General features: G+C 38.2%; 1 protein-coding gene across 3 annotated transcripts in view; it reads right to left on the minus strand.

The window, feature by feature from the left end:
* Positions 1-12,030: 12,030 nt before the first annotated feature.
* Positions 12,031-21,557, minus strand: part of SLC12A2 (solute carrier family 12 member 2) — a 52,904-nt gene continuing 43,377 nt past the window's right edge. For 2 of the 3 annotated variants that reach the window (XM_014891902.2, XM_088157391.1), the window contains exons 21-27: positions 21,112-21,159; positions 19,487-19,603; positions 19,218-19,329; positions 18,660-18,746; positions 16,715-16,850; positions 15,909-15,976; positions 12,031-15,191 (exon numbers count right to left, since the gene is read on the minus strand). In XM_014891902.2, coding sequence (XP_014747388.1) covers positions 15,056-15,191; positions 15,909-15,976; positions 16,715-16,850; positions 18,660-18,746; positions 19,218-19,329; positions 19,487-19,603; positions 21,112-21,159 — 704 coding nt within the window. In that variant the 3' untranslated portion in view covers positions 12,031-15,055. The remainder of the gene's footprint in view (positions 15,192-15,908; positions 15,977-16,714; positions 16,851-18,659; positions 18,747-19,217; positions 19,330-19,486; positions 19,604-21,111; positions 21,160-21,557) is intronic. The other variant, XM_088157390.1, reaches the window with a different exon arrangement.

Below are 21,557 nucleotides of genomic sequence, written 5' to 3' on the forward strand. Positions count from 1 at the left end.
TTTTTTGTCCTTTTGTTTTTCGTTCAGAGTTAAACTGGTGACTGATTCAAAGCAGTAGCCAATAGTGGCCTCTGGAACCACATTTATTTGACATTACTTTCAGGTATGATTGTGCAAGTTTGGTTAGGATTCAAAGCTGGTTCTGGGTGAAGTGACTGACATCTACAGAAATAAAGAGACCTCTCGGGGTCTGATAAACATCTGCAGCACAGCACTGACTTTAAGGGTTAAAAACTGTAATAGCTGGTTTAGAAGGAGGCTGCTCTCACTCCAGAATTGGAGCTTTCCAGGAAACACTGCCAGAAAAGCCATCAGACTGCACACGGCAGAGATTGTGTCCTTTGTTGTCAAACCCTCAGGAGAGGAAGTAGCAGCACTCAGCCATGGCTGCTCTGAGGCTGCAGATTATGGAGGATGTTATTGGCAGAGATTATTTACATGTGTTCTGCACACTTATTAGTTTGTTATACCTTTTTTTTAAAAAAAAAGAAATATCATCAGGTAACACCTGCATTAACTAATTACACCGTAAGTACAAGGTATGAAAAAATGCTTATTTCTTTTCTAGCAAGGCAGCATTATAATTCACCATCATAAATTGCATGAGACGGTTATGCACCATCCCCGAAAAAAGTCACTCCCGGCTTCAAATCCAGATGATTTTTCTAAAGAAAAAATAATCCCAAGGAAGAAATCCAAAACCTCTTTGCAATCCATCCTTTCACAGTATATATTTATATTCCCATTTCTCAAAGTTCTACCTTTTTAGAGCTTCTAGTCTTTTAATGAGAAGCATTTAATGAGAAAGCACATGAACAACTGGTGTCCCAGGAAGCTGCAGAACCACCAGGTCTCTTGATAAAAGTAAAATTAGGATCTTCCTATTTGAGAGAGCCTACAGTATCTCGTGGCAGCTCAAACCAAGATTTTAGGGACTAATTGTAAGACCTAAGGTAGGCCCAGGCAGCAGGGACTTTAGTTATAACTGTGTAGTACAGACACAGGTTTGATTAACGTCTTTTAGTCTAATCACCATCATAAATTTAAAAAATATATATTACTGGCATAAATATGTCTGGTTTGCCATCTTTAATATCACAAGGTTGTATAGAAGGCTCAGTTAGACCCATACAATCCTTTATACGTGAACTGTTGGCATAGGTAGGCACGGGCAGGCAGCATTCCAGAAAGGGCTGTGGGATTCTCACGTGGGATTTTGTTGTACTGACTTGGGACCAGCAGCCACAGGTCTGCTGAAAAACCCACAGAGGAACCCAGGAGTGGCAACACACTGCAAAACTGAGTAACAGCCAACATCTCACTGCCCTGAGTGTGTTTCTTAATTCTTCCCATGTGTAATAAATTAAACTAACACCTAAACTAAACTGAAGCTGCAGAACAGCCTGAAGTCCAAGAAAAGGGCTGGGTTTGTGAACTTCACTCTGAGGAGGTGAATATTCACACTTCTTAAAGAAAATGTGAGAGGGGAGAGCTACATTTCACGTCTAAGATAAAGTCCCTGTTGTGGTTGCTCATGTTTCACACCGAATTGCTGTAGCAGAGGTAGGAAATAAGTTCTTTTCTCCTGCAGAATTACAGAACTGGTGGAGGGGGTGGTTTCTCACATGTTCCAGGAAGCCAACCACACGTCAGCATGGGTGGTCGCAGAGAGATCTCATTTGGGCACGGTTTTAGCACCAGCTAAAACCTCCCAAGGCCTCCTCCCTGCCTGGGCTGGTTGAAAATGAGGTTGTTACCCAAACCCTGTGAAAATGTCAGGAAAAATACGACCCTCTCTAACACTGTCTTTTTTGTGTTAGCAAGTCAGGGAGTTCTCGGCCAGGGTTTGTGAGTGTGGTTGTCAGAGTTTCAGCCTCCACACTGAAGCTGATGCAAAGCTTTTCCACTCATTTATACATTTTTTGCAAGCAGTGAAATTACTGTTGGTTCCAAACGACGTAACTCTCTTTATTAATTTGTGTTCTTTCCTGTCTTGATTATTGATTTTTCACTCCTCATGCTCATTCGGCCCACATTTCTAGTTCCTCCACCATCTTTTTCTCAGACAGGGAGTCACCAACTTTCCAGGCCTTCATCTCCTCTGTATCTTCGGGTTACTCCAACAACCTTGAAGTGCCATGGATTTAGGATCTCAAATCTTGGATGTCCAATATTCAACTCCCTTTGGCTTTGTGTATTGAAGCCTGTCAAGGTTACTTTTAGCAAAATCAAGCTTTCAAGTATTTAATGATCAAAGGAACAATAAGAGTCTAAGGAAACCTATCTAGTGCTGGCTAAAAGTGGTCTCTGCTTCCAATTTAATTAAAGCAACTAATTAAAAATTAGTTAGGAGAGTAATAGCATTTCCATTTCTACTCATGGACAAAACCAGACCTCCAGACACAAAGAATGCCAGCAGGAGCAGCTTTTGGTGTGCCATCCCTTTGTTGCCTCAAAAAGCACTTGTTACACAAGCAGGGATTTCTTGGTACATTTTAAAATCCTGTGACAAGGGATGTTTTTACATAAATATACATGTTTATACATAAATATGCAACGTTTTTCTGCAGTTCTGTCAAATTCTATATAGCTCAGATACTTGTAGAAATATTTGGTATTTCTACGCTTCAACCTCCATCATTTCCTGACCAATGTAGACTCAAAAACCCCTGTCAATTGCCACTAAGATATTTGCCTCTGGGCAAGATTACTAAGAAGCTGGCAAAAAAAAAATGCATTCAAAACCAAAACAACACAAAAATGCACATGGGCTGGACAGACACTGCCTCTTCTGTGCAGTGATGAGAACTGGAGAATCACTGTCACCACTACACCTGAATTCTGGAAATACTTGGAGTTTTGGGCCAGGTCACCAAACTCAGAGCTGGACATGAGTTGTGTTCCCAAGGCCTGGCTTGTGGTTTTGAATCCAAAGTATAAATATTCATTCAAGAAAACAGGATCTGACCCCCAGTTTACTTATTTAGCAAAAAGAATTCATTACCTAATGAGGTATTAGCTAATTCTACCTAAGTGGAGGAAATAAAAGGGCCTCTCTGTGTTCTGTAAAATAATGTTCATATCTCCAGGCCTTGCTGTTCTTCATGTGGGGAGGGGGAATATCAAATAACCATCTGACCATAACATTCAGGTGAACATTCCAATTCTTTTGGAAAAACTTTAGATTTAAGGTCAACACACCGAGCAACCATAACACCCAAAGGCACAAATTTCACTTTTATGTGTTTCTCTCAGAAAAATCATCCAGCAGAAGGTTGAAAGGAACTGACTAAAAACTTATCAGCTCAATAGAAACCCTGGCAAGCAGTTCATCCCCAAGGTTAAATGTTCTGAAAAGTTCTCCCCAAACCATATTACATTTCTGAAAGACACAAGTTCTTAGAGATCAGAAATAAAAGCAGTTTTGAGGAGGACATTTGAGAAGTACTGATCCTACACAACACTGACAGGCACAAATGGCCTGAGTCAGGTGCAAACATTTACCTAAAGTCTGCACTTAAACACCCCAAACCTGGCAAAATTATGAGCATTTCTGGGGAAAACATTGGGAAAAATCTGGAAGAAACACAGCCTAAAAGACCCTAAAAGAAATCCCTGAAAATTTGCACTTAGAAACACAAAAATCCCCTAAAACCCACACAAAAAAATGGCCAAAAAAAGTCCTAAAATCTGCGCTGAGGCACCCAAAATCTGCCGAAATTCCAAGAATTTCTGGCAAAAACATCGGGAAAAACAAGGAAAAAACTCTTCTTAAAAATAAAAAATAAATCTCTAAAAAATTGCACTAAGAAACACAAAAATCCCCTAAAAATCACACTAAAAACGTCCCCAAAAAGTCCTAAAACCTGCACTAAACCAGCTAATTACCAGTTAATTAACATCAACAGGGAGGAGCTGTGTGGTACAAATGCAGCTCATCTGGTGTGCTGTAACTGGGGGGGAAGCTTAGCTCATAATTTCGTGCACATATTTTTATATTTTTTACCCGTGTGTGCCCAGGCATAGAGGAGCAATGTCAAGAAGCAGATCTGGTAATTCTGACACAAAACGTGGCAAAAATCCCAACGATTCCTCCCTCTTCCAAATGGGGTTTAAACATGTGTAGCCTTCATATTTTATGCCTAATTTCTTAAAACTAGGATTAGAATGCCAGCTCCAGCCTCTGCTATTGCATCCTTCACATCCGAGCTGCTCTCATTTCCAGGCCCAGTTTTAGGGATAACCACAATCTTCAGGTCTAGAAATGAAGTCTGCAGTCCCACACCATTTAATAATCACAGAGTTCATATCCCCCCTCATCAATATTACTCAGAGATTATCCAAACAATTCGCTTCTTTAAGAATCAAGATTCAGCTTGAAATGCCTGTTGTTAAATCTATCAGGTTTAACTTATCTTAGATAAGATAAATTGAAAAAAAAACCACAAGAAAACCCAAACAAAAAAACAAAAACAAAAACCAAAAACAAACAAACAAAAAACCCCCACCAAAACTAAACTAAAAACAAAACAAAACAAAAAACAAACAAACAAACAAAACAAAACAAAACAAAAAAAAAAAAAAGAAAAAAACCCCCCTGAAACAAAACAAAGCCCCCCCAACTACAGTACTTTTAAGACCAAATTCACTGCTGGGATACCTCAGCTCTCTGTCCCTCAGTCTTGATCAGTAAAATTCTGTAAATCAGTAAAATTCTTGATCAGTAAAGTTCTGCCAGCAGCAGCCACAGCTCTGGGTGTTTCTCCTGGTGCTGTAACCCTAAAGCCTGAGAGTTTTAAACTTTCTGTTCCCCAAGGGAACACAGCTATTCACCTGAAGCCTTGGAGAAAGCTTCCAAATTTAAGCAATAAAGTTAAAATCAGAGGTGTGTAGTTTGAATAGAAGTGTGTAATATCACATGGTGAAGGGTTTGGAATTTAAAGTTTTAAAATATAGTCATAAGTATGAAACAAGATAAAGGTTCTTGGGCCTTGGCTCTTCCTTTCTGTTCCTTCTTCATGGTTTTAAGTAATAGTTTTTAGTTGGATAAAAAGTACCACAGTGCCAGCCACGAGTGTTTAGTCATTGTGTCAAAAAGTATAAATAATATAGATATTAGCTTTAATTAAATAGTTAGGCCTCAAAAAACCTTGTAACAAACAGGATACAGCCCCATTTTGTAATTTTTAACTTATTATGTAAAAATGCTGCAGCTCTTGTTGTACTATAGATGAGAATTAATAAGCAACCAAGTCCAAACACAAAAATCCTGTCTCTCATACTTCAATCCCAACTCTAAGTAAAAACAAGCAAACAAACAAAAAACCAAAAACCAAACAAAACAACGACAACAACAATAACAAAGCAAAGCAAAACAAAACAAAAAAAGCCACCACCAACCATTAATATCCACAGGGCTCTGATTTTTGTAAAAAAACCCCTTTTCTGAATCATCCATTGAATCCTTGGACATGTACAGCATTTTAGGCTTTTTTTTATTTCAGGATGCCTAAAACTCAGTGAAATCCTTTACATTGTGTACAGTTTTGGCAAGCACAGGGATTCACTGGGGTGGCTCCTGGTGTAGCTCATCCATTAATACCACCCCATGGAAAATACCAAATATACCAGACATGCCATTAATTGAACAGATTGAAATTCCTCTTCTTTCTTATCACATGATGCAAAGAAATGCTATTTCTGAGTGCTCCACAGAACAATATCCATCCAGTCCCAAAACAGCTTTTTTTTGGCTAAGCAGCAGCTGTGGGGGAACCCAGTTTTGAAGCCAGGATGGGAGCAGAAGATAATGGTTTGAAAATAAATATTATTTTCTGTAATTATTTTTCTCTATTTATTTTATTTTCACTCTTTAAATTTCTCTGCTGCTGAGAACACAGATGTAAATTTTATAAATACACACACACACACTTTTCAAAATACGAGAGTTTGTGGAAGATGGAGCTAATCACAGACGAGTCTTTTTTCCTGCTGGATGAACTGAGTTACTCCTCCAGTGAGGGAAAACTGAGCTGCCCTTCCTCAGGGCATGTGTTCCCAAGGAAAGCAGAGTCCAGAGGAGGGGCCCAAGGAAAACAAACCACAGCAACCAAACCCTGAGTGGAGCACCAGCAAAGAAAATGCTTGGAAAGCTCTTGTTTCCTTTAAGTTATGTTCAACACCCATGAAAACATTGCTGCTGACAAGAGCAAAATAAAAACCCAGCAAGAGACAACGTGGAAAGGGCATAAAATATGGATATAACTTGGCGTGGTCAATAAAAGCAAACAGACAAACACAAACAACACACCTGTCCTCCGTGGAATGCAGTGGTTTTTTTTTAATGTTTCTGAAGTTCCAAAACGAACACAGACAGGAAATGGGGTCTTTTTTTTTTTTCCACAGAACATACAAAAATGTTACAATCACAGTGCCAGGTCTGCCTTCTCCATTGTCCAGACAACACTTTCCAAAATGAATGAAATAGAAATTTCTTCTATACATGAGAAGAAACCACTATTAATTGTCAAGTTCTTTGTCTCCAGACTAAATACTAGAAATATTTACGTTTCATATAAATACTTTTTTTGTGAAATAACCACCACCTTCCTAAGAAAGCCCCTTAGATTTGCTTTTATTTAGTATTGTTACTTAATTAAAGAAAAAACCCACTTCTTAATTTTTCACTTTCAGCCTTGCAGTAGCATACAGAGAACTGCATTCAGGTACAGAATGCAGTCTGCAACAAACAAACTGGTTATGGGGACAACCAAGAACAAATACTCTGAAGTGACCCAGAGAAAAACCAAGATTTGCTAAAAATCAAGAGGAAGCAGAATCTAGAATATGGCCCACACAAGCTGTCAAAACCCCAAATTTTTCAGTGATCAAATATCAAGCATTCTGTAACTAAATGGTTTATATTGAAAAAAACAAAAAGACAAAAAAAAACCACTTTAAGCCCTTCCATAGTACAAAGTGCTTTTTAAAAAAAATTTAAAAATCGAGTATGCACAGAAGGCATTCACACACCCTCCTTGTCCTGCTGTGTGTTTCCTTACACCACTTTTGATGTCCTCTCCAAAGCAGAACTCAGAGCCACAGGATCTCATCCACAGGGATTCATCTTCTGCCAGTTCACTCCACCAGCTCCTCTCGTGGCAGGCACTGAAATTCTCTCAGCTCCGAGGCCCAGACGTGAGATGCCTCCAGCATTCCTGCAGGTGACCTTCTGCTCCTTCCTGTCCTGACAGGAGCATTTAAATCCCTCCGAGCACACCTGAAATGTGTGTGCTCCCACACGTCACAACACCAGGTGGGAGAGTGGACAGGTTTCTCCCACATCTCGTGAGAAACAGGAATATTTCTGTTTCTTCAAACAAACAAACAAGCAAGCAAGCAACCTCCCAGAAAAGTGCAGGTGCTCCAAAGTGGCTCACCTGGAGCACAAACGGCACCAATTTCCAAAACCTGTCACTGTCACCTCACCAGCCTCACTTTTACTAAAACCACCATGAAACTCTGAAAATCTCAGGAGGAACATTGCTGTTCCTTCAAGCCCCACACACCACAGGCCAGGTTAAAAGGTCTGTACATACATTGCAGTGAAACCAATGAAACTACACATCTTCTCCTGCTTTTGTTTAGATTTGGGAAGTATCTTTCCTTATGCTCTGGGACTGAAGGAACAATCTGGTTTATATATTTGATTTTTCTTTATCAGAAACTAATAATCGTCCCACAAGAATGTTTTAAAGTAGATTACAAAGATTAATTTTAAAGTGTTATTTTAAAGAAGTTACAAAAAGATCGATTTTAGGTGTTTCCCATTAAAAGGAAGATAAACTATTACTATTATTCACAGCAAAACACACACACAGAAAGGATTTGATCTGAATTCCAAATCTACCAATAAGTGGTTTCCTGGCATAAAAACTGCCACAGAATAGGATTAATTACAATCAGAACAAGGACAAAACTACAGCTCAGAGTTTTCTTTTCTGTATTTAGGGACTGACTACATAAAGCCAGAGCTACAGCAGGGGAAGATGGGTTTTATCACTAACCCTGTTTAATCCTGGGAAAGTGAAAATTTCTCGGCTGATACATTTGGAGTGATGGCACATGGATGCATTTCCAAACCACAAATTAGTGCTGGAATGTTTTGTGTCCGGGGCAGAATGGGTTTTCTGGAGTGACTGATGGGTCTGAGGGTTGGCCAACAGGATGGAAAATGTGGGATCTGTGCTCAGGCTACAGAGGAAATCGAAACCTTGCACTTCCAAGTCTCATCTGAGAATCAAGCCTCATTTTTCTAGATCCTTACAAAGATGGCAAGAGCATGAAAGCTGCCCCCAAGCCCTGGAGTACAATGAGAAGAGAAATGTCATGAATGAAGAGTGCTCAGCAAGGTTTGGCAAAGGCTGAACTTTACTCATAAATCCTGCCATGCCTGAGTTACTACTATTACTGCTTGAAGGGTACAGAGAGATTTTAATGAGAAGAAAGACTCTTAACAACGCTCCATAAAATGAAATCTGTGTGAGGTTAGCCAAAACCCTGCAGAGAGCCCACACTACTGTGTGGTTAGCCTTGATTTCACCTGTTAATTCTGCAAACAGCTGTCCTTGGTTGACCCTGCAGTGCTGTTTGCTCCTCTTGGCAGGGACTGTGCATTGACCTGCCGTGATTTACAGGTGCTTAAACTACAACCCTGACTTTGTGCTGATATTTTTGCACCTTATCAAACGGTTTTGATTCAATTTTTTTCCTTCAGAACTGGTACCCATGAGAGAGGATTTGCATTAAATTGCCCCCAGGGTTTACAAAACACATGGGCTAACACTGGATTATCTGGCACGTTCTTTTGCACAGGTGTCCTGCCCCTTAGCTGATGTGTAATTTTATTTAATACTACTCCAAATGTTGTTGTATGCAGTACTGTAACAGCAGTAGAATGGAACTGTTCAGGAGTCCCTATAATTTGCAATGCTGTGGTTAAATCATCCAGCCAGATAGCTTGATCTGAAAAAAATGAATAAGCTCACAGGGCCAGGAGTGAGGATATTTCAAGGCTAATCCCAGCTCTTTAATTTTCAGCCAGAGCCTGTGGAAATACTTTGCTCGTGACTGACTCCATGTTACCATCTGTTTTGCATAGACAAATTTAATTGCAGAGATGTTCCAAGATTTTAGTAGTTGCAAACTACTGAACTACTACTAACTGTTCAACAGTGTAATAAAGTTATTTTCAAGCTAAATATGAAAACTTGTCTAGTGCTACAGGATTCAGTTTCCTTCCGTAGTTTAAGCAGCCAGTACCTGAATATTTCAGGATGACACAAAGCATTTTCTTTTGTTCAGCTCCCACCTTTGCAGGTGGAAGTGGCAGACAGTTGTCTTGTTTGTTGCTTATGAAGTAAAATGCCTTATTGGAATGTCACAGATCACTCTGAAACCAGATGCCAGCGTGTTCTAACATCTCTTCTCTCTCTGCCTGCAGCATTTCTCCTTCTGCTCTCTAAGGCAAACTTTACTGGAAAGAGCCACTGAGAAAAGCAACAATCACCCAGTGAGTTATGAAATGGTTACTTGGTGGTAAAAAGGCTCCTTGAATTCTTCTGGCAGCTTCTACTTGAAGGTTCCTGCCTTTCTTTGGAGCAAAACCACAGTATTTTTTCCCACGGGGCCGGCAGAATTAATATTAAACTCTTCACCAATCCATTCAAAATTATTAAAAATATAAATATGGAAAACAATGTTATTATGCTGATATTTGTTGTGCATTCAAAGCACTAAGCCGTTTAATGAATGGAACCAAAGGAAAGGTGCAGGAGGAATGCATTTGACAGTGCAGCTTCAGGCATCACCCGAAATGCTGAAAGGCAGTGGTGCCACCTGGTGATGGGATTTTAGTGGGAACGCCTGGGAACTCTACAGGAACGGGAATTTCCCTGACTGATGTTCCCTTAGCAGGAGTTCTGTCATCACTGGGGATGGATCTGAGGATGGTTGGTACATCCAGGGGATGTACCTGGATATGGAACCTCAGTTTGTTTGTTTGGGTCAGTTCTCCCCAGATCCCAGGGAGGGATTGTGAGGCAGAGCCAGAGGCTGCTGCCATCAGATTTTGCTGCCAACAGGGGTGAGAGGGCTGTGAGGGCCACAAGACAGGATGCTGTACTGTTATTTTTACATCACTGTTAGCCAGGCAGAGCAGGCTGACATTTCCCTGCAAGCTTTTGCTGTTGCTCTCTGTAGATTGTATCACAACTGAGAGATCTTTAGAGGAAGATGTGTTGCTAAGTTTGTAATAATAATTTAACGTGGCCTGACAGTTTAAATCCCGAGGGATTCCCTTTCCCTGCTCCCTGTTGTGTGGTGAGGTGCAATTAAAGCTGGCGGTGCAGGCAGGGTGCAGAGAGGGCTCCTGGAGACACAAAGACAAAGTTTTCTGGAAGAGACAGCAGGCAGGTCACGGGAGAGATAAAGGAACTGCTCTCAGCTCCTTCTGCTGCTCTCAGCTCAGCAAGGACGGGGTGTAGGAAGGCAGCAGGGCTCACCTTGGTAACTTCTGTTTGTGCTGCCAGCAAGCCCAGAGGAGGCTGAGGGAGGGAGCAGAGTCTGCCAGCACCAGATGCACCTCTGGGCATCCTGTAATTCAGGAAAACATCTTCCCTGCTGCTGTCTGGAGAATGTGCCTGCTACTCCTCACCATTCTCTCCTTCCATGTTAACAGTCAGAGCTCTGGACCAGTTTGCATCTCTCTGTCCTGAACACAAGCATCCATCTCACCCAGAGTTAACTCTGGAAACCTTTTTTTTTTTTTCCTGCACCACACAAAAGCAGAGCAGCAGGCAGGATTTGATGATGCACCACTTTGCTGCCCCTGTGGTTGCACTGACACGAAGCCTGGCTCCCAGCCCAGCTGAACACAACCCAGGTTTTGGGATTTACAGGAGCCCACAGGGGTGATGTGGGAAGTGTACCTGGACTGGTCAATGGGGTCCTGCTTCCCTGTTGTAAAACAAAATCACAGCAGTCATTCTCTGCAGTGTGAGCCCTCACTCTCTTGTGAGGTGATGGTATTGACACTGACCAAGTCCTCATATTTTACCTTCAAACACCTGCTTGGCGTCACTAATGTACGAACTCTGCACAAGGTGATGTCATTATTCAGCTCCACTTCTCCACACTGCTCCAAGCAAGCTGGAGAACTTAAAAAAAAAGCTGCTACAAACCTTCTCTGCCTCTCTACAGAATAAACCAGGGCCGAGCCAATGCCATGGGAGCTGGCAGGGCATTTTTAGCAAGCTTTCCCCTCTCTCCCAAGGCCTCCACTTAAACACGACTAACAATGGATATGCAGAAGAGCTCTGGATGTGGCAGGGATTAAATACCCAAACTGGTCAGATTATTAAGTTTTTCAGTATTCTGTAGGATTTTAATGACAGAACTCACCCTTTCTTTATGCTTTTAAACTTAAAATTTTCAGTACTTCCTAGTGGATTGTACTGAACTTAGGGACAAACATGTCTCGCTTACAAAGCAACTGTGCAACAGTCTGAGAAGATATTTTCCCAACACGTTTCATGGCACAGTGGAATTCTATTTCAGTGGGAGGAAGAGGAGTTAAGACAGTCCTTCTCTGTGTTCAGGGACAAAATGAATTGGAACCGATTTTCAGATACCACCACTGAAGCTGAGACACACCAGGGGCTGAGGATGGGTCTGTGCTGCCACAGCAAATTCTACACGGTTAATTTCCTATGCAATGACTGCTGTTCCTAGACGTTCTAGAGGCAAACATTACTACCCAAAAAACAACATGATTTTGGCCTTGTGTCAGACACATGAATTGCTTTCTCTGGTCCTCTGCAAATCCCACTACAAAGGTAATTATCAGATGGATGCAATAAGCGTATCCATATCAGGAACCAAATTCAGCATTAACCTGTTGAATTATGAACATTATTCCCTTCCCACCACCAAAATAAGAAAAAAAAAAAAAGGCTTTGTTAGACAAGAGAGTTGTATTGAATTCATTTCTTTTATTGCAGTGACATCCCCCTGGTACAAAGTATTAACTGCAATAATTACGTTAAAACATTAGAAAAGCATTTGTGTGGGACAGTTACAGTACAGTGTCAAATCTTACATCCTCAAACCAAGTGGGCCACGACCCACTAACGCTCAAATCTTTTAAATTATTTTTAGTTATTTTTTTAAATATGTAATGTCAGAAAAAAAGCATATAAAAAGAATGTATGTAAAAGGAAACCTAAATACAAGTGAACAAATAAATAATTGATTTTCACCAGCTATTACTGTCCTTCTAAATCCATACAAAGGAACCTAATCTATAAGAAGGTATGAATTGCCATGTGTAAGTGATTTAATTCTCCACGTAATTAATGATGATTGGAACATAAGTAAATTTGGCGTCAAAATCAAAGCAGGAGTTGGAGTGACTGCCACTAACTGACATCTGTTGCAGACAATTACCATTAACTGTTCAAATTTAAAGTGAGCAAACAATCTTGGAACTTGCCCTCATGCCTAGCATTAGTGGACTCCTGAGAGTGCATGTGAAAAGCATCCTATGGTATTTCACAGACATGACCTTAACTATCCCCATTATGCATATTTAGATATACTTTATATAATTTTATACACATATATGCATGTATACACATATACTTCATTTGGTTTCCGTGTTGTGTTACAGATCACAAGCAATGGTTTCCTGAATGGGCAAATAAACCTTTTTTAAGTAAGTGTACCTGTGCATGTTTTGTTTTTGTATTTTTTTTTTTAAAGATAGCAGCACTAAGTCCATGCCATACTGTCCATCTGCTCAAAAGAATGCTACCCACAAAACAAGGAGAAATGTGGCAATGATTCCATATGCACAATGTGACAACCTTATCCCCTACAAAACACTGTAAAACCTGGGATGTTTATGTTGGTAAGTTTGATCCACATCCCCTCACCTGGAAGGAAACATTGCTTTGACCCCACACTGTCTGTCTCGTCTTACAACGTTTTATCATAACAAGCTGGGTTCATGCTGGCATCAGTTATCTCACACTTAGCAGCAAGACATGCATGTTTTGTTTTTCTTAGAAGTTTTTCAAGAGTGAAATGATTCCACAGTCTCAAATCCAATTGACATAAACAGCAAACTAAGAGGAAAAAAAAAGAAGGATTTTTCGCAGTTTACCAAGAACTTGACAGTGTACACTGCACAGTGTATTTTTTTGTCTTTAATCACGAGAAGTTGAAGCTCTACCTTGCCACACAATGATTATACTTCCTCCCTCAAAAGGAACAGTTACATTTCAATTTGATCCTGTATTTAGCAAAAAAAATTTTAAAAAAGAAAAAAAAAAACCCTCAAACAAACAACAAAAAAAACCAAAACAAAAAAAAACAACCAAAAAAAACCCAACCAACCAAAAAAAAAAAAAAAAAACAAAAAAAAAAAACCCAACACAAAAAACCACCAACAAAAAAAAACCAAACCCCAAAAACCTTTTCTGTGCATCCTTAAATGAAAGTCACTCACCCACTGGTAAACTGATCCAGTAGCATGTCCAATGCTAATATCAAAAGCTTGTGAAATGTTTTTAGGCAATCCTTTCTATCAAAAAAATATTAGGAATTTAAAAAACAGTTCACATTGCTAACCTTTATACAAAGGCTCAAGTGAAATTTCTTTTGCAGGTGCTTGTAGTAGACTAAATTATGAAGTTTCCAAAATATACAATGAAAGGGCACACAAGACTGGCAGTTTCTTTATTGAACATAGAAAATGTATAAAGAAGGATGTGGAATAGATCAAAATTGCTAGACAATCAAACCTGAGTATTATTTAATAAGACTCATAAATTTATTTTCTGACAACTGAATGAATTGACCTAAAAACATCTCCCCTAAGAACTTAGTGGTCCATTTAACCATTTGTTGAAAAATGCGAGAGAACTGCAGCTTTTACATTTCATACTGGATAGCACAACTCCACATAGTGTTTACTGTTTTCTGTTAGATAGCATCACATTGCTTATATTATCCCCATTCAAGCCTTAAGTCGAGTTTTGTTTCAAAAATAAGTTGAAAGTGACACTAAAATATAAGAGGCCAAGAACTAGGACAGGTCTTTTATCTTCTTCCAATTTGTATTAAGATAAAAAGCCTCAGCCAGCAAGATAAGCTTTATTTCACAGCAGAGCTAAGACTAAGAGGACACTACCCTCTGCCAAGGTAGATAAAATTAGCTGTCTCAGACGACGACCAAAGTAGTACACACTATCAAGTTTGAGGAAAAGAACCCTCTCTACAGGCAGAATTAGTTTCATTTTAACTGTTACAAAACTTAGTGACAGCAACATCAGGGATTTGCTTTAGTTCAACTGACCTGCCCCAATTCTCACCTTTAAATCTAACAGATATAATAATAAAAAAAAAAAAAAAAACAAAGAAAACAACAAACCAAAAAACTTTCTGATGATAGAAAACATACAGTACTAAGAACTAATAGCTCAATGGAAGACTGAAAAGCAGCATTCATTTTTATTGTAATATGGAATAGACTAAAAACTAAAGGAAGTCTGATCGAAACTCTTAGTTGAAGGCAGATTTTGACATTCTATATAAATTTACAAAATAGGATGTATGGGTGAGATTTGGTTAATTTCAGAAGGCACCTCAAGGCTAAAAGGCTTTTATAAATCTATAATCCTTTCATTGATCAAAAATACAACATTTTATTGCTGCTATTCAAATAGCAAACAAAAAAATCTCGTCTTGTTCTTCAGTCTAACAAGGAATCCTCCCCCATTAAGCAAGATTAAATTACAGAAAATATAGAATAAAACTGAAGATGTCACAACTTTAGAAATACAGTGACTTTCCTTGTGTGCTTTCAAGTCAGTGAAACAGTGAAAGAAGAGTCACTTTTTGCCTTTGTGATGTTAATGAACTAGAGACCACGGCAGTCACTCTCCCCTGGGCACTGCAGTACCATTTCATCACGGCTGAGCCACGGGCAGCACTCTTAGGAATAGAAGGTGAGGACACTCTGGTGATTCCCACGAACAAGGAGGATTGGTGGCAGGTCTTTAGAGAGAGCTTCCAGCCAGGCCATGTACAGTGCACTGGAAACTGCCCCTTTCCGGGCCACTGGCAAGCTCCTGCAAGCCACAAGGGAAACAGCTTTGAAAAACCTGCCCACGTACAAGTCACATCACAACAAACAACACAGATGATTCGAGAAAGATCTAAATTTTAAGCCAGATTTCCTAATCTTTTAAATCTTACTTTTTCGCCCCCCTCGGAATTCATGAGTTGAGAGTTTGTATCTTAAAGATCACAGGCATTTACATCCATTTCCCCTCGCTTTTGGCCTGTTGACACCATTTAATACTCAGGCAGCTTCATGCAGAATCCTCCTCAGCTGAGGACATTTTAAAATAGAGCAGTAAGAAACCTACAATGTGCCTCTTGTTTGCTCACACCAAAAGCAATCCCCCAAAAATCTGTGAGCAAGATAATGACTTAATTTTATCTAGAGAGATCCTCTAGAAAATGAAATCAAAGGAAGGACTTGAGAAGAGAGGAGTAACTGCACACAGGAGTAAAAAGAACGTGAGAATCCTGAGATGCACCACAAATGTGGAGGTGACCAACTAAAGCAGTACAATCAAAAGCAAAACACTAAAAAACATATTTGTTTCTTCAGCAGAATACTTCTAATAAATAAATAAATACAGTCAGCACTGAAATCTCAAATATTTCCATACTTCAATGCCAAGGCAAAGTCCTGTTCCTGATCTATATTTACATTTATATTTCGATTTACAGCTCCGTATCAATTCAGGTAACACCACAAATCAAAATAATTTACTTACATGACAATTATGTTAGCCGTACTTGAATGTTCCTTCAGCAACTCGTTTAACCTAATCTGTCGGTAAGTCTGTGAATAAAATGAAACTTGTTAGGAACAGCTTTTATTTAAAAACTATATTTAAAAACTATCCCATTAAAAAAAATCTTAAAGAAAAAATAAAAACAAAGAAAAAGCAGTAAGACCAGCTGAAATGAGTAATTAATAACAAGCAGGCACTTCCACTTCAGTGTGGAAACTCATTATCAAAAAAACTGTGGTTGTAAGGCTGGGAAAAAAGAAAGCAGCAAGCTCAGAATGTGCAAGTAAGCCAAGTGCTTACAGGATCATCCCATCACAGGATGCAATTTATTTTCTCATACAAAGAAACACCTGAGAAGAAATACTTTTGTGTCTCTATGGTGCACAACAGCTTGGGAAAGATGTCAAGCCTTTAACTGCTCCTCTGCACCACAAAGCATCATTTGGTTTTAGTGGAGATTTTAAAAAATAATGAAGCAAAAAACATTAGCTTGGTTTAAAAAAAAAAAAAAAAAATGGTCACAAACATCTGGCTATAGACTAAATGATTCTAAACTAACTGCTGAAACACTGTAGGAAAGCAGTCTGGCTCCTGTTCATATTCAAATGTAGAATTTTTTTGCTTTTGTGAACGATCTAAATGGTTTTAGATGTTACTTTTTATCTGCTATTCATAAAAACTGGTTTGGAAGAGAGAGAATAAAAGGAATTAACTCATTGTTATCACAAACACAAATGCAGTAGAAGGAAGTTTTAACTGAAGTAACACTCTACAAAATACAGAACCTTTGTTTTGTAAAGCTCAAGCTCATTATCTGTTATCCTCCATGGCTCATCCTCCTTCATCTTATCTGCAACTTCTTGTTCTTTATCATCCTCATGAAGTCGGAAGGGCTCTATCATTTCCTCAAAAGCTGCAATACTGGAAGGATTAAATGAACAAACATTAGAGAAGATGTGAGTTTTTATTGAGTCAAAAGTTATTTTCATGGTATCAGGAATTGTTTTATTGCTACGTAAAAACAAACTGAAGGGTTTTTTCCCCTGCTTGTTTTACTTAGAATATCAAATCAGCTTTTTACACTTGCAGACATTGTGATTCAACAAACAATTCACCACACAGTTAAAGTTTTACTCAGTTCAGAAATTTACCTTGAATTTCAGAAGTTGAACAGTACTATCCTTAAAAAAGGGACAATAACTAGGAGCAGGTTCTTCAGAACTAACTTTGATATTACAGTAAAAACCAGCTATCAAGTCTCATGCCATTACTGTTAGGATTCTGGCTTTCATCTTTTTACTTTGCTTCTTTTATGTCTTTCCAGTACAGTCCAGGAGCCACGTTCAAATGAATAAACCACAGATCTCTAACTCAGTTTTCCTGCTGCACTTGTAAGAATATGAATACTTGGAATTTACCAGGACTTTAGAGCAAGAACTTCAGAATAAAACCTTCTGAAGATCAAGGAGGAATTAATTTCTGCTAGAAAGAAGAATTCACATAACCATACTTTTTTCACCTACAGTTCCTCCAGGAAACACTCACATTACAAACAAAACATCTTTTATTTACCCTTGGTGGTCTTTACTGTACAATGACTTCACCTCAATCAAAAGAAAGAAAACAAATGTGATCTGCTATTCTTTGGCTGAGCAAAAAGGAGATCTAATAATAACATTATTATACAGCACAGCAACTGGTAAAAATTAATCCTCCACTTAGTTTCCAGCTGTTGTAAATACCTAAATGGTATTTAGAAATATTTTGGATATATTGTGGGGATGTATCCATAGAGACAGAAAGAAAAATGCTCTCAGAAGAAGCAACTCATGGATCATTTCTATTAAACAAAAATAATTCCACATGATTCTCAGATCTCAGCTGTGATGCATAAATAAACTCCAGAGTTTACACCTTTCACAGCAGCAGGCTCCTGGAAGATGAATATCCACCAGAATGCCAGAAATATTTTGTTTTACTTTGTTTTAGTTGCTCAAGATGTTCTATAGACTTAAAAAATATATTAAAAAGGGTATAAAAGAACTCATTAACTTAAGCATTTAGCCAAGTTCTAAAATAACACTGCCCAAATTCCGTGGCATATCAAGGATTTCAGATAAATGCAAGCCCATATAAAAGATATTTTTACAACTTCAGCATACTCAAGAAGGCCTGAAGGGAAAGAGGATAATGGCAAAAGAGGGTATTTTTAGATCACACACATTCTGTTCCAAATTTGTGCTGAAAGCCACCTACAATTAATGGTTTTTGGAACTTTAAAGTAAGAAATATCATATATATGAGCATTCCTGTGTACATTAGAAGTCCAAGAAAGTTAAAAAAGGAGACGCAAAAAAAAAAAAAAAAAAAGCACCCAAATCAGACTATTTCAAGACCAAACTTTGTTACAGTAAACCAAGACTTTATGAGATTCAGATCATATAAATTTCGGTGAACATCTCTCTTCTTAAAGAAGATTGCTCCAGACAATTCAGGTACTCTTTTAAACTTCATTCTTCTGAATTTAGTATTACACCCTCAGGGCCAGAGATTCAAAAAATACAGATTTCTGTATTCCTGGACATGGGAGTTATTGTTAGTTAATTTCCCACATTTTGTGAAATACTGAGTAACACAGGAATTTCTGTACCATAAGTTATGTAGGAAAGAATGAAGTGCTCTAACTTAGACATCACAAATTCAATGAACAAGATATGTTTTGAGACTTACTTTTCTTTCTTTGGCTTAGTATTAATATCCCCAAGGACCATAATATCTGAGAAGTCTATCCGAAATTTGCTGAGCAAAGTAGCCATCCTGCATCAGAAAAAAAAAAGCCTTTATACATGATCACAGTTTTAACTATTTCATGGGTTAAACAGATAGATATTTGGTAATAAAAACTGGTTTAAGAAGTAGAAAATGCCATCTTAAATGGAATAAGGACAAAAATCAAACTGACTTGGCATATGACTGTAAATCAACAATATGCTTTGGAAAAAAAACCCAACCACTTTTACAGCTTTCAATAAGAGAAGAGCTCTCTCATGAAGATAATCTCAGAAAATATTTGACAACAGTGCCAGATAACATAGCAGAAAAATTAGTCTGAAGTAACTCATCCAAAAACAATCTGGGAGAAACGAAACCTTTTTTTGAGAAAGGCAACAGGATATGATCACACCTCCAGCAAAGAACAACAGAAATAAGGCAAGTAGGAAGAGAAAGTAATCCAGCGTGTAAGATGCTCTATTAGCATTTGAAATGGAATTCTTAGGGCAAACTTACGCTCTTCTGTCATGATCAATCCTGTTTATTTTTCCACCAATGAACACCCTGATCTTGCAGTCCTTCCACTTCTTCTTGGTTGTGATAAGGTAAGGAATCAACAGTGTCAAACCTGTGTTTTGAACAGAATTTGAGACAGCTTAAGAAAATTGTGCTTTGTGAAATAGTACAGATTTTGTATGAACTGACTGACAGGCATCTATTAACAACTAATCCAGAAGTGTTCCAATATCAACATCTAAAGGTTTTTAAACTATAAAGCACATTACCTCCATCATCAAAGAGCCACCAGACGTCAATATTGCTCTTGCCTTGTTTCTTCTGGAACTGAGAACTGGCATCAAGGAGTCTTTGGTCAGCCAAGTTTAAGGGAGAGCTCTTTGAATCTGTAAAAAATACATGGTGAAATTTTGGTTATGAAGTGTTTTGCTTAATCACTTTGAAAATCATCAAATGCAAGTCTTAATATTTTGCAATATACGTACTTTTAAAATCAAAAATTTTCCTTTATGCCTCCCAACCCAACTCCAAATTTTGATTCACTGGATATAAGCTGAACTGTATATAGGTATTTAGGGTATCTGAACTGGTATTCAAGATGTCTAGAGACTCATAATTTCAGCAGTGAAGTAATTGATCAGGAATCTGAGAAATAAAGGATGACTAAGATCTTCACATAAATATTTGCCTGGACAGTTTAACTTTGCTGCAGCTTTAGGTCATGTACTCTACCTCTTTCAAATGACAGAATTTCCCTAAAAATATGTAGGTAACTGATTTCACAAGTAAATGTCATGTCCTGAGCCATTCTTTCCTTAAATCCAGCTTTCTTTAAGCACGTGATGAAATTAAAAGCTATTTGTTCATATTGGGCCCTTTCGCAAAAAGCACTGTTTTACATAACAAAGTTACTTGATTTACTGAGAACAAGACAATAATAGCATTTTCAGTTGGAATAATACAGATATTCTTTTTTGAACTGCAGGAAAGAAGCCCTAAGCTCTTTCTCTTAATTAAAACCTCAGTCCGAGCAAGAGCCAGGAGTCTGACATTCGTCTCTGTCCTTATTTTATTAGGAATTTTTAAAATTTAGAGCACATCTGTGACTGATTTACATTAATATACTACTTTATTGCATACTGGGACTTCTTCCAAACTGCCATCTTGTGCTTCAAGATATAATCTCACTTTCCATTATAAAACACAAAAGCTTCTAGCTGCTGAAATTAAGAAGAAAATGTCAAAACAGTTCAGATGAATTGCAATTAAGACAAAAAATACCTGATTAACTCAGAACAAGTCTGGAATAAACGAGGAAGTGAAAACTGCTCAGTTAACTTCTCAAAATGCTGAATTGAAGGACTATTTTGCATTATTTCAACAAGTTCACCTCACTGAGTAGCTGTACTTACAGCCTTAATTTTCAGGATATTGAATTATTTCCAAATCACAGAGCAACAACTGTGACTTTGGCAGATATAGTCAGTAAGCTGAAAGCATTTCCACTATCCCATCAAAGGGTATTTCCTGAACCAAGCAAGGACCCAGACAGACACCTGAGATACAAAACTGAGAGGGCAGAAAGATCCTGAATACATTTCAAATGTTACTTCAAGAGAAGAGCTTTTAATTTTTTTTTTTTTTTTAATTTCAACACTTATGCATAATCCTTTCTCAGTAGCAACTTTTGGGAATTTCCACAATGCTGCTTTTTTATTCACAGCCTAGTCCCTAAGGGTGAATCACATTCTAAAGCAGATATGAAGAAACAAATAAACATTGCATGGTCGGTATTTTCCTCTCTGGTACTTAGGTGTAGAAAGAATTACAAAAGGAAAACTGAAATCAACAATGTGAAAGAATGATTTAACACAAAAAGATGGAAAATGCCTGCCTTTATTCAACAGTGGTTGTGTTGGAGTCTTTCCATCGTCATCCTCCTCTGGAAGGTTTTTAAAGACAAAATAAAAAGGTTAATTTCCTTTGTGATGTTAATGAACACAATACAAATGCAAATTTAAAAAAATTGGAAAACAAAGATATGAAATGAAGCGTGTTTTTTTGCACAGAGAAAAGCACACAAATGCAGCCTACCAAATCCTAAGATTCATTTGTACTTCAAAAAAACTATATATACCTCCACTACCCAACTAACTATTGAGTCTTTTACTTTGTAAGAGAAGAGTAAAGTTGTTTATTGTCATGTCAAAGTATCTTGAATGATTTGTATCTGTTAATATGCACATAATATTCTAGTCCGAAATGAACAAGCCTCCATAAATTTAGCAGCCTTCCAAGCACTCGTAACATACAGATGTGGGGCACATTTCTCAAGCATTT

The sequence above is a fragment of the Sturnus vulgaris genome, chromosome Z (genome assembly GCF_052056855.1).
Source record: "Sturnus vulgaris isolate bStuVul1 chromosome Z, bStuVul1.hap1, whole genome shotgun sequence".
NCBI classification, from domain to species: Eukaryota; Metazoa; Chordata; class Aves; order Passeriformes; family Sturnidae; genus Sturnus; species Sturnus vulgaris.